At 40.8% G+C, this 14000-nt stretch overlaps 2 protein-coding genes across 2 annotated transcripts in view; one reads left to right on the forward strand and one right to left on the reverse strand.

Annotated features, from left to right (window-relative positions):
* Window positions 1-14000, forward strand: part of Nlg-5 (neuroligin 5) — a 230878-nt gene that overhangs the window by 184816 nt on the left and 32062 nt on the right. The window lies entirely within an intron of this gene.
* Ap-1mu (adaptor protein complex 1, mu subunit) lies at window positions 9362-11779 on the reverse strand. Its single transcript, XM_078186881.1, has 2 exons — window positions 11640-11779; window positions 9362-11278 (listed from the first exon to the last, which is right to left on the reverse strand). The coding sequence occupies exon 2, from the start codon at window positions 11259-11261 to the stop codon at window positions 9993-9995; it is 1269 nt and encodes a 422-aa protein (XP_078043007.1). The 5' UTR covers window positions 11262-11278; window positions 11640-11779; the 3' UTR covers window positions 9362-9992.

A 14000-nucleotide genomic window follows, 5' to 3' on the forward strand; every position in this document is an offset into this window, starting at 1 on the left:
CGTTGACGAAAATTCTGTTCCTGGTGACCCGCGCGCCGGATTATTTATTTATTAACCCCTTTCGCGCTGCGCTGATTAGCACTTATTCGTCCTCGATATTTTTAATAATTCTACCAGACGATTTTTATCTCTTTTATTGTCTTTTTTGCTTTTCTTCTCATTGTCTTTATAAAATAAATATACCAAATTAAACGTTATTCTTGACAATAATTAATTTCACTTTGGATGTTAAAATATGTCAAATTAATTATTACAAGATATAATAAAATTCAACTTTATTCTTCACAATAATTAACTTTACTTCACAGTAGACCTTAAAATATACCAAATTAACCTCTAATTTTTACGATAATTAATTTCACTTCACAACTACATTCTGTGACCGATTATTTCACTTAATTCCGCTAAAATCCCCCTCAAAATTAAACGACCGCCACGAATTAATGAACGATCGGTAAAAAGAAAGGCCGGGCGTACAGCGAGACAAGAAACGCGCCTCGGACGAAGATCGATCTTTCCGTAGAATAACAAGTAATCTACTCGATCACCGATGCGCGAAAAAAGGCTCCGCGAGAGCTACAAAACAATTGCGCGTCATCCGCGCGAGCTGACGTAAAAAAAGTCCGGTTAGAAAGAAATTCGCTAGGACCTTTTTATTCTTCTTTAATCGAGGACCTTTTTTATTCTTCGTTAATCGAGGACCTTTTTATTCTTCTTTCATCGAGGGGCGAAGTTGACGCCGATGCTGTCCCTACAAAAAAAGAGACTGACCTAGCTTAGAGTCGAGATTTCGGGTGTCACGTGACTCCGATAAGGCGTTGTCAGAGTCGTTGAGGCCGTTGTCGGAGTCGTTCGCGACGAAAAAAAAATTGACTAGGGCCGCGGAATGGCATTGATTTCGTTTCAAAGGCCGGGGGGAAGATGGATACCCGGTAACCGGGTGTTAAGCATTCCCCGGCGCGGAGTCGCATCTGGCCTCACGAGGGTTGACAAGAGTGACAAAACGCCGCTCCTTCGGGAACACGCCGCGCGGCGGGATCAGTCGACTGGCTTCGAGCCAATCGGGCTCTTTCTTGTTTTTCGCCCGCCGTCGCCGACCCTTCGACATCTGATTGCAAATTACATTCGAGGAGGCGGCCCGCGCGACCAACCGATTGCTTCCGATATCCTCTTAGGAGATCGATGGCGCCTCGGGTCGGCTCCCCCTCCATCATAAGTCACCCTCCGCCGAGATAAGCTATCAAAACGCGGGATCGCAGCAAACGTACGATAATATTATGCAAATGTATTGTGGGGTAAGACACTTCGTCGCCCCTCGAAGCTTTTTTTAAGAACAGTTTTGTCTTCTCTTTACCTGGAAATGTAAATTCAATTGGGACTTTGATAAGTAATCGAGGTCTTGTAGAAGCTTAACCCTTTAACACTCTTCGCGGTTTTGTACCATTGCCAGCAATTGGAGCTCATTTTTGCAGCGGAAAGTTTGAGAAAAGAATGTCTTATTTCACATCGCAAATATCTATTTAAATAATTATTAATGCCTTATTTAACCCTCTCAGTGTCAACCAAAGGAATCGTATGTATACCCAAGCGAAATGTACAAAATTCATTTGAACAAGTTCGATAATATTTCGAAAAGAAATTGCAATTTTAAAAAATCTGATATTTAACAAATTAAGAAAAAAAGGAGAAATAAGAAATGTTATTTAGTAAAAATATTAAGGAAACCATAGATTTTCAAGAGTAACCAATAACGATACGTTTTTCGATAATTTCGAAAAATATTAATAATAATAATTGATATTAATATCAATAAATAATAATTAAATAATTTCTAAATATGGCGGCAGTAGAAATGTTAGTTTCATTAAATTAGCAAAAATGACAAGAATATTGCTTCTGTAGGCGTTGCTTTGTTTATAGTAAAAAAGGAAGACAGAAAAGAGCACGAAAATATCGACGATAATTTATCAAAGGAATTAGAAATGGCGTTGCGTAACGTTATCTAAAGACGCTCGAATGCGTTAGATGCTGCAAAATAAGATTTCATTGATGCAATAGGTTGCAGAAACGTTTCGTGCTTCTTCCGTGCGATCGATAATGTTGTGCAATATTATTAAGCATCTGTATGTAGGTCTAACCCGTTGTGGACGCAGACGTCAGTAAATCATTCCGTGCTTTGTCCTTCGACTGTCGGTCGCCGTGCACGAGGTCTGTCTACACTCGTATCTGTGTGTTATTAGTCGGACAATGTAATCTACATTCTGACATAACCAACGATATTGTTTCGGCGACAGAAAACGCGGCGTCGTTAGTTGGAAATATAGAATCTCAAGCAGAGACTATAGAAATTGGGATATTATAAAGCCTAAACATAACCTCGAAATTTAATAAATTCCCTTTCTACCAAATCTCATACGCGAAAACAACTAGCCAAATTATGCTCCAAAACAAGCGTCGCCATTTCCCCGTAATCGAGTAGCAGAAAATTGGAGAATTCGTACTCTTCGGCGGCGTTTCAGAACGGTAGCACGCGTACATTTCGAGAGATTTGCAAGACGATCTCGTTTCCTTTCCAAAGGCTGGTTTTTTTCAGGAACGAACGCCCGTATTTCAGGATCTAGGAACGCGAGCGGCGCTCGCTTTTCTCCGATTTTTCCACGGCCGAGCCACGCGTGCATAAACTCCTTTCATCCCCCCCCCCCCCCCCCCGACCGTGCAGCTGGCGCACAGCTATTTGAAACTTAAACGTATACATTTATTTATCATGAGCGCGGCGGCATATTTTCGCGAACGAGAGGGTGTCGTCGTCTCTTAGGAACGCGGCCTTGTGATTCGTATGTATACGCGCGCGGTTCCTTAATTTGCTCGCTATCCGACGCTTTTGGTAACCCCCTTGGCTGTCCTAGTTTATTAAATGTTCTTTGAAACACGTGGTCCCGTTTCAAAAGGCGCCGCAACCGAGCGGCGAGCTCATTGGAATTTTTTGATACCGTATTTACATTCGTTTAGAGTCGACTTTGACGCGAAATCAGGTCTGCGGATTTTACAATTTACAGAATTAGAGGCAGTCGTGGATATTGTTCTTGTAAATGTTGCTTCATTCAGAACGGTGCCTCATAATTTCCTTTCTTTTTTAATGCGAAATCAATGGTCGATATTTGTTGTTTAAGGTTGATTTATTATGTTATATAGGAACCGTTCTACTATGTTATCTTCTTTATAAAAAATTGACTATTTCACCCAAGACACTTCAAATCTTCTGGCCAGCTTTTCGGCGCAAATTCGACGTTTGAAAATCTATAAACCAATGCGAGAAACGCGGGCAACGTCCAGTCCTGTTCCGACGAAACGCGACGGCGGAAAAATAAACATTCGATATAACGAAAGTTTGACAATTTTAGATTCGCGCGGGGATGCGGCCGCCCGTCTCGTACGACGGGTAAACGTACGGTGCGCGGATACTTCCGGTCGCGGCGGCGAACGGACAACTTTCGAGATTCATAACGCAGAGTATTTCCACGGTTGTAACTTCACGGTAACACTTTGTACACAAGGAACGTAAACTCGAGGTCGAATTACGAATCGCGAACTCCGACGGGAATGTGTTTCCCCCTCTCCGCGAATGTGTACGCCGGACGGGCCCTGAAGTTGTCCCCCCCTCCGTCTCCCCACTCCACTCTCGTTTTACGATTCATATTTCGGCGGTTCAACGAAGCGACGGGAATTAGGGACATCGTTTAACGACGCCACTCGCTCGATTTATCCTTTCGCCGGTGGAATTATGTTCGCGATTTGTACCCGTGATCCTTTGCGCGTTGATTGGTGCCTTTTTTCGTCGTCAATGAATTTTATACGCGACGAGGAAAATTTATATTTATCGCGTGTCTGTATTAATTAGAATTGTCGTTGCATCGAGGGCAGAACATTGAAATTTCTTTCGTTTCTTTTTGATCAGAGTCTGGCAAATCGCTTTTTGTTACAAAAATTAGTCAATTTTAAAGTAGAATAAATGATTGTGCTGTGAAGCGATAATTATTTACTAGCTATTTACTACCAACGCTTATACTATTACCATAATTACGCCAACAAACATGACCCCGATAAAACGTCCATCCTTTCCAGATTACGCAATCTTTCTTCCAAAATTCAGAATCGTTTCCCCCGATTAAACTCGCTTTGTATTCACGTTTTCGTTTATGGTTGTTATATCATCCGCCGTTACATAACCTCTCCGCAAACAGTGCCGAAATTTCGATTCGTTTAATGGAGACATGTTTCGCCAACACATATCTCGAGTCCAATAATTTACATAGCTGACCGGTGTCTCCGTGTACCACACATCAAAAGCGTTCGCCTGACATAATTTTCACGGTCGAATAATAAATATTCCACGGCCGCCGTCGGCCATTTCCTTTTTCTCCTTTTCCCTCCACCCCGCCGCGTGTTCGAATCTGGAATTTATACGTGTATCAATTCCACGATGTCGGCCGGTATTTACGATAATGCGTTTATATCCGAAAATTTCCGGCGATGAGATGAGTTTATGCAGTCTACGTGCATACGTGCACACGCGCGCGCGCGCGCGTGTGTTGCAGTCTTCGAGGCTGAGGATCTGATCGATAAAGGTCAATGTATCCCACCGTGAAACTTCTCCTCCGCAGTCCAAGAGCAATTTTCAGCTTATCGAGTCGCAGGTGCGGGGGTTGGAAAATCGGGAGGGGAGGGGACCGCGCCACGTTCGTGTAAATCTATGTGTGCACGTGCGAATCTATATGCGGTCGTGTAGATCTATATGTGTTCGTCCAAGTCCATATATGTGGTCGTGTAAACCTATATGTGTGTCCGTGTAAATCTATACATATGTGGTCGTGCAAACCTATATGTGTGTCCGTGTAAATTTATACATATGTGGTCGTGTAAATCTATGTGTGTCCGTGTAAATCCTATATGTGTTCGTGTAAATCTATACGTGGCCATGTAAATCTATACGTGTTCGTGTAAATCTATACGTGTCTGTCTCAATCTATACGCGTCCGTGTAAGTCTATACACGTGTGCGTGTACATACATAGAGAGGAAATTCTTTATTACCCACGGGGGTAATTTATAGTTCCGAGCCTTTATCATGGCGCGCAGGCCATCGCCGGCTATACGTGCTGAAAATTTCGTTAGCTCTTTTTCTGGACCCCTACATCAGATCCAGGATTTCCTTTGTTTATATTAATTAGCGAAAGAAAGTCGTCAAATACGGTCGCAAATGCTCGCGCTATATTTAAAGGACTATTCTATAGTAAATTGCGTTCTCGCCTTTGATGCGGCGGCATATATGGCCGCTCGAAATATCGGAGAGCGGACAATATCGCGACGCGATTATGTCAACGCTAATTCGAGGGATCGCTTTCTAGAAGCTTTAACAAGATAGATATTTAATTAATTTAAATCGCGAATTAAATTAATTTAACGATCACAAAAATTGATCAATTCTCGAGGCAAGGTGGTATTTATTCGCGACGCTTTCTTCAAAGCTGCTCCGCGCGACAAACGAATCGAAATCGCGATTATTTCGTTGTTAATGACACAGTCTAAAGAATTCATTTTTATGCTGAATTGAGATCGTGTTTGTTTCTATTGAAACGTTAACTTTGATATCTCTGGTGAAAATTAATTAAAACAGCGCGCGATTATTTCGGGTATATTATTTGCAAATGGCGGACCAAAGTGCGCATCTGCGCTGCGAAACTTAATTATGTTTATGCCAAGCTACTGCTGCGATTACTATGTTTATAAACTAGTATTAATGGCAAAAGGGGGGTTAAACAATTTGTTACCAAGCTATTTTTCAGTAACTTTCGCCGAAAAGCACGAGATTCTCGCGTTTTTCCAGCGGCGAGTGTTCGACGTGCTAAACGCCCTTAAACATAACCTCGCACGCGGTTTCGCACTGTACGTCGTTTTTCTCTGTTTTCTAAGAATTCGCGAATCTCGGTCCGACGCCAGACCTCGCCCTTTCTTCTTTCCGGGCCCGACACACACGCGCGCGTGCTTCCCGTTTCTTGTCGCGCGCCGAACGCGTCGACTATCTCGATCCGGCGAACGAGCGACACGTACGCGCGTCCGTCCTTGTCGCGCACCGGCTTTGTCAGCGCTATCGTCTTATCTTTGTTCCACCTGCGCGTATCAAACCGCAACTCTTTTTCTTCGAACGACTTCCTCGTTGATTTTACTCGGTTTTTCCTCGTCGATTTTGCTCGTTTTTTCCTTGTTAATTTTGCTCGTTTTTTCATCGTTAATTCCTCGCTTTGTATTGTATGCGATTCTTGCAATTATTTCCGTACTCATATTCAATTATTTCCAATTGAATTTGAAATTAATTTCAAATTACAGACCTTAATTATTTATCAATTAACGTTCAGACGGCGGTCCGATTTTCTGTTAAGATTTTCTGTTTTCATATATGTATAATAATAACAATAATATATAATTTATAGTAATGAAATATATTAATAATGCTAGAAGTCCTTTGGAGGTTCGAGAAATTGATCTTAAAAATGTTTCGTGTATTTATCTTGATAACGAACGCGTAGGAGATACGGTAAAAGTAAAGATGTCACTGATAGTGATAAGGAAGTAGTCTAACCCATATTACGACACGGTTTACCTAGTGACTTGACGAAGACATTGGGGCAATCTTTGTTACCTTCGAGAAACCTTCAACATCATTTCAACGTTATATTTCAGTTATTTTTATTAATTTATTATAAGCTTAATTATGTAAACCTTGGATAGAGTGTATCTTAATTATTCGCGTTCAACCTAAACGCGTTCCGCTAATCGAAAAAGCAAATTTATACCTCGCAGTAACCGGGCTCACCGGCAGAACTTGATTCGAAAAAGATGCCCACCGTCGGAGGCCCCGTCGGCGGATTTTACGAGTTCGATCGATCGGAATATCGCGCTCGCGCGCGCGCGCGAAATCTGGCCGATTTAAAGTCGCGACGGCCAAAGATCCCGTCGCGAAATCCGCGGCAGACGTCTCTCGCCGTCTTTGCCGCAGGATATTAAAACTTGGCTTGGGAAAGATATATAGGCGGGGCTGTCAACTCGACTTGGATACGTTCGGAGACGCGAATAAAAATGCAACTTAAAATATACGCTTGGAAAATGGTAGCCAAAGTTTGCCCCCCCCCCCCCCCCTGACGGAATTTTTGCTACGGCGGAAAACTTCGGACGCTCCTTTCGCGCTGGAATTTCTTTCGCTTAACAGTGACTGGATTTAACCCCTTGCGCTATAACATCGAGTCAAATAGATATGTGATAAATTCTTTAAATATAATTTTTCTAATAACTACATATTGTATAAAAAATTGTCCTCGAACTATAGAACTATTGCAAAGTGATTTATCTACAAGCACTGTAACTGTTTCTTCTGACTCCGATATCAGCTTCCAGTCGCGTATCTAATTCGTAATGCGCCGAGAGCACGTGACTAGATTCGCATTGCAGTCACACCATTAGGAAAATCAAAGGAAATCATAATGAAAAAGAAGAGGTTATCGAACAAAGAATCTGACACTCGGTGACCCTCTGACACTGTTGCAAACGATACAGATTAAATATAATTGCAACCATAACGGCGATCTGTTTCAAGCCGTCTAAATAAATAAATCTCGTAAATTAGGAATAATTAAAATTAAGCCACGATTTATAATTCATTTATAATTAATTTGTATTGTAGTTTTATAATTAATTCGTAGTTTTATAATTATGTTGTACTGTTAACTTTTATTCTTTCTTGTACTGTTAACTTTTATTATTCCTTGTATAATTAATTTTTATTCTTCCTTCTACTGTTAATTTTTATCCTTATACTCCGAAGTCGGAAATCAGTCGAACCATAGAGCACACTTCGAAAAATTGACACTTGGCCAGCTTTTTCGCGTTTCAGCCCACTGTCCTGCTTTTTTTTTATTTTTGTTCGATACGCCTACACGTTCACTCCGGTCGATAGAGGCGCTTCGTATGGCTGTTCGAAATTCTTTGCAGGACCACCAATTTCCATAAAATTATTACGGGCCGGTGTCCGCCCTCCGGAAATTTGCATACCGTGACCGTCTCGCAGTTCCCGATGAATAAAAAAGTTTTCCCGCGCGGTAGCGATTCGACCGCGACCAGCCTGAATTTTCGTCTATTCGCGTCCGAACTTCTTGCAAATTGTAGATTATTTACCGTCTTGCAAATTTTGGAATATTTATCGTCTTGCAAATTATAGAATATTTATTGTCTTACAAATTATAGAATATTTATTGTCTTCGAAATTGTAGAATATTTACCGTCTCGTCCCGTCAGTATCGTCCACGATCGCGATCCCCGCGATAAATCCAGCTCCCCGCGCTGTTTCGAACCTATTGTCGGATCAAATTGAATTCGTCGCTGGAGACGCCCCGCGGATACGATATACAGTAATGCTTCGATAACTGCCCCAGCACCCGGGGCTTACCGTGATACGACATTGCCGCCGGGGTACAGTTTCTCACACCTTTCGAGGACTCGGTGGGATGGGCTGAGATACGTCGAGAAAGAGAGAGAGAGTCAAGGGTCTAGGGATTTCGCGGAGGGTGTATTCTGTACACTTTTCTTGGGGTGCGTTGCGGGAGACCGGTCCTAACAGGTGGCAGCAACACGCAACAGTTATCGAAGCACTTCTGCAATAATTGTAGCTTATAGAAGCTTAAAAAATAAAATTCAACGAGACCTCGTGGATTAAAGCTAGGCCAATTAAAAATGAAAAAAGAAACTAAGAAATAATCACGGTGAGTAAAAAAATGTACTCGGACGCTTCTTAAAATAATATAATTTTTTTTTGTTTAATGTAGAATTTTTAAAATACTTTTTTCTTCATCTAAGTTACCTTAACTTAAAAATTACTAACTCGTAAGACCATTTATTTATTTTCGAAAAATGCTCCCGGGAGTTTAATAATTACTAATTAATATCAGATAGCCTCACACGTTGAGCTAATAATATATTAAACATATTTGGACAACAGAGAATTCAGATATCGAAGGATCGGATAAAGAAGAATCTACAGTATCGTTCTTTTTACTACAAACTCTATTCTCTACTAAACTACTATTCTCAACAAGATTTATCGAATCAATTTATTACAACATAACCTAAAGTATTAGGTAAAATAAACGTACGTAAACAGCATAATAATTTTGTTCCATGCTTTATTATTTCCCTATTCAGTAATGAAACTATTCCGAATTGTTTAAATAAATTGAAAACGAAACTAACCTCGGAGACAGTCTATGACTATCAAACGGAGTGGGATTCTTGTAAAAGATCGAAGAAGGCGGGTGTAATTTCTATTAAAAATTTAATACATCTCTTTTATACTTTAAATTACTAATACACTGATATACAATAATAACAATCATAATAATAACCTATTGTCATACTGATATACAAGATTGATTCTGACGTAATACTATCAGAGGTTAAATTAGTATAAAGGACGTCTATTGAAATCGTTAACAGTTCCATGAAAACGTTGGGTTACACAATATAGCGATCAAATTATTTACAACATTTTCACTATCGGAGTAATAATATACGACGGAGGGACAGAGAGTACGAAACCTTTGTATAAAGAATGAATACTAATCGTATCGTACAACAAGTAACAGGGGGAGCGTCGAACAGAACACATGTGGACGCTCGATGAAATTAAGTACATCGTTATTCCTAATATCTTCTAAACAAACTAGGTTAAATGAATTTATACAACGTTGTAGAAGAGTATTAAAACCGTGCGGTGGAAAATCGAATCGTTCGAGAGACGCCGCGCCCTCGTATTTTTGTTCCTTTGGATCGTTTTAATACGAGTCACAATTGGTTACGAAGGTAGATAGCTAAAAAATGATGGTTTTTTCAAACGTTCGGAAGCGTACTAACCGACTAGTTTCCACTTCTGCGACTGTTCAATCGTTTTTAATTCGTTCTCAATTGGTAATCCCCGTTCTGGGTGATGTATCGCACCCACGGCAACGCCTGATAGCCGCTCTTCTCGATGATCTTTAGATAGCGCACCTGGATGCCGGAAGTCGTGAAATACGGGATCTCGAATTTCACTTGAATCGGCGGCTTGCCCTCCACGTCTTCGCCGACGACGGACGGCAGGCCGAAGTGTGCTCTCATCAGGTATTCTTTCCCACCGGGGAACGACTTGATGAACCAAGTTATGGCACTCTGCTCGGGAGAATATTTCACGCTGCCGATAGTGGTCTTAAATTTCGGGGAGTCCGCGTCGTTCGGCACCGGAATCACTATTTCTACGTTGTTAGCGGTAGAGCGCCTCTTGAACTGCGACCTCGCCTTTATCATGTATTCTACTCTGCTGTGGGCATGTCGTTCGATCACGGACTCGATCCATATAAGCGGCTTCACGTGGGTGTTCAGTCTGTACGACATTAACTCGAACTCGCCGTCGGGTGGAATGAAGGAAATTGTTCTGTCGTTTTCGAATCTGGAAAGTCTGACGCACTGGTGAAACTTGACATCTTCCAGTTCTACGGATTTGGATTTTCCGCGGCCTGTCGACTCAAATAAAACCTTGTCGTTCAGTCCGAGTCTCAGTTCTGGCATACCTGATAAGTAAACTCTCATCTTTATAGCACCAACTATCTCTGAGCTCAATACATTTCCATTGGCATTCGCTAGGAGATTCACAGACTCTATTACATCGAGGAACACCTCGTTCTTTCGGTACTTGATGCCCTCTGATCTCCAAGAGACAGCATTGGTTACAGCCATAGGAATACGTGGTTGAATTTCAAGCTTGTGACCCTCCTGAGTGATATATTCTTGCAAGATTTTACTGTCCGTGGTCTGAGGATAACCGAAATCTATCAGCTCGTCCAATAGCTCGTAAATGACAACAAAATTGTCCCTTATACTCTCTTCTTCCAATTCTTTGAAATACTCCTGCATGACTTGTACCAGTTTATGCAAGAATACGAATACCAGGGAGATATTGGCATTCTTTTTCGTAGTCGATACAATATAAAGATTGTTATACTTTATGTACGCGTACGTACATTCTGGTGTTTGAATAATAGGAGTCAGATTTCCCTCCTCCTCACGCTCCATCACTAGAGGCATGAATTTCTCTATGACACCAGTCTCTATGTCTCCACGGTAATTCCGTGAGATCAACACCTTCCCCTTCACATCTAAGATATATATCGCAGATGTCGACATCTTTACGATGTGTTATGCTGCAATAAAAAACGAACTAAGTTATCTACTCTTCTCATCGATGATACAATTACTTAACGGTGAAAGATAGATGGACCAGAAAACAGTGTAGTAATAGTCGATGAACGAAAACCAGTGTACCAATAAAATTCAGTCGAGGTTATGTTATTAAACGGAAGAGCAGCAGAAGTTTAGCAACAAATTCTACTAGAAAAATGGGGAAAAAATCGTAAAAATTAGTATTAACAGATGGGAGAGAGAAATTTGAAACAGAATCGATGAGCGAGCACGTAGAAGGCTCAAGTTGACACTAGACCGTACGTCAAGGTGCATGAACATAAGGAGAGAGGAATAAACCAGTCGAATATATGAGATACTTACGTGCCCGTTCAATTCCTCGTGGAATAAAAGCTCTCCGGTTATTTACATCGATGAGAATTTCTCTTCGGGATGTTATAAAACAGATTTTCAGTGATAATACGGCTTCCACTTTCAACTGCCCGACTGCCACTGTGGACCGCCTTGAAGTTGCCGGAGGGCCGTGCGCAATCGAAGCGCATGCGTTGCCAACTTCTCGCTTGATATCGACCCGCCTCTTCTCCGTGCCATTCGAATGGTTTATATGCGGCAGTATTTGCTAGACCAGGCTTTTTAATATTTTATAACCGCGTATTATTGCCGCGATAAAAGAGATAATTCATTAGTCGAATTGGCAGATCGTGAATTTTTCTTTTGACTGTTCAATAATGCAATTATGTACAACGTGAAATTAATATTTCCGTTTCTTTTCAATTTATGGGATTTTTATCCTGGTGCATTCGTTAAATTGTATTTATTTGTGTATTTTATTATATGTTACATAAGGTAACAGGGTTACCATTTATTAGTGGTATGGGAATATTTTATTTCAGGTATTGTACAATGTAATGCAATAATAATGTGATAGTTATATCAAAATAATTTAAAAATCATTGTATAATATATATAAAAATGGTAACATTAATATATTGTTAATAGTGTAATAATAGTACTAAATCTATTATCGCTGATCAAATGACTGTTTTATATTTTTTATCTTGTAATTATTGAGCTGCTTCCACTAGACATTCTTGAATATATTTATTTATTCACGCACACGCTATTATAAAAATTCTGAAAAATTTTGATAAACTCTGTCTCGAAATTCTCATATGGCAACACTTGTTGGTCGGTAGATTTAGCGTTAATATGCTACAATTGAGTTTGTATCGTATCTTTAATTTCCAAAATACATAGAAAAGTGTTAAAAAAAAATTAGCACACTATAGATGTCTCGCAGCTCTTTAAACATTTAAATATTCGTAATATTATACTAAATATACTATTATACTATTTACTTTAATACACTTTTGATCGAATTGAACTTGATTTAACACTTTGCGCTCTGAGGCACCGCTAAAATTATTCTGTTACGTTCTAAAATAATTTTTATAACAATAAAAAATTGTTATATAGTGAAACTGTCACTACGAGTCGCAAAAATCAATTTCGTCCTTATGAAAGTACCCCACAAAGAGTTAATATATTTCATGTCGATTACAAGAGTTATGGTTCCTGATAAAAACCGTTCTTTGGTACCAACTCAATCATTGTTGCTGGCGATTAGCCCTCTTCCGTCGCGCACGCCGTTTCAACGCGGCTCCGGGCGGCGTTTCGAAGTCGTCGACGGCGTTTTCAGCGGTCGAAAAGAACAATGTCGTACGGTGCCGCGTTTCCGGAGACGGCGAGCACATTTCAATGTGACCCGTGGCAACACAATGGGGGCCCGCCGCGGTGTTACGTAATAAAAGTGTAGTGCGCCAAAGTAGGCAATTGTTCGACACAAAAGCGCATTCGAAGGCGGGCTACGCGCGCCGTGGAACACGGGCGTCACCTATAACGCGTATAAAAGAACGGACGAGGGTGATCGAACCCCGTTCGGCCGACGCGAGGCGAACGCAAAGGCATTCGTTCAGGCTAACTATTATCAGAGCTGTCGCGCTACTTCCGCCGGAAGCTACGCGAAGATCAGTCGAGCCATTCGAATTTAATTAAAACGCAATCAACGATGCCGTCCAGCTCGATATCCGTAACTCGATTATCGATTTTTAAATGGTTACCTGCCGATGTTCGAAATTAGCATATCTTTTCATTTAATTACTTACCGAATTCTACTTTAAATAAAATATGATCTGGATAAATTTTTTCACATTTATTCAACGGAATAAAATTATATTCAGTAATATTTATCTCTTATCCGCGAATAAAATTTCGTTCAACTCTGACCAATAATAAATGGCTCTCTCCGCGTCGGTGATATTTTCTTAATAATGAATTATTAATCTGGTGGGACCATGATAGCGTATATATACGGTATGCCACATAGTTTCCAGAAATTTTCTTACAACTTCAACGATCGACCGCTCTCGAACACGCGCCGCGCGGCACTGTTTGCGCGAAATTCCGCGAGAAATTCCATTGTAATTGAACGAGGCCGGGCTCTATTATAAAGTCAAATTATCGATGGTAAAGGAGCGTGGGTTGTTCACTTCCGGCTAGAAGGGAGCGCATTTTCTTTCTCCCACTTCTCTCTCCCGCCCCCCTCATTCTCTCCCACTTCTCCCCCGCCATCTTATTCTTCCTTCGCCACCGTTCAAACTCACGATTTTCTCCGCTCTTTTCTTTTTATTTTTCGTCCGATGGAAGGCACGTATTTGAAGTAGG

The sequence above is a fragment of the Augochlora pura genome, chromosome 7 (genome assembly GCF_028453695.1).
Source record: "Augochlora pura isolate Apur16 chromosome 7, APUR_v2.2.1, whole genome shotgun sequence".
NCBI classification, from domain to species: domain Eukaryota; kingdom Metazoa; phylum Arthropoda; class Insecta; order Hymenoptera; family Halictidae; genus Augochlora; species Augochlora pura.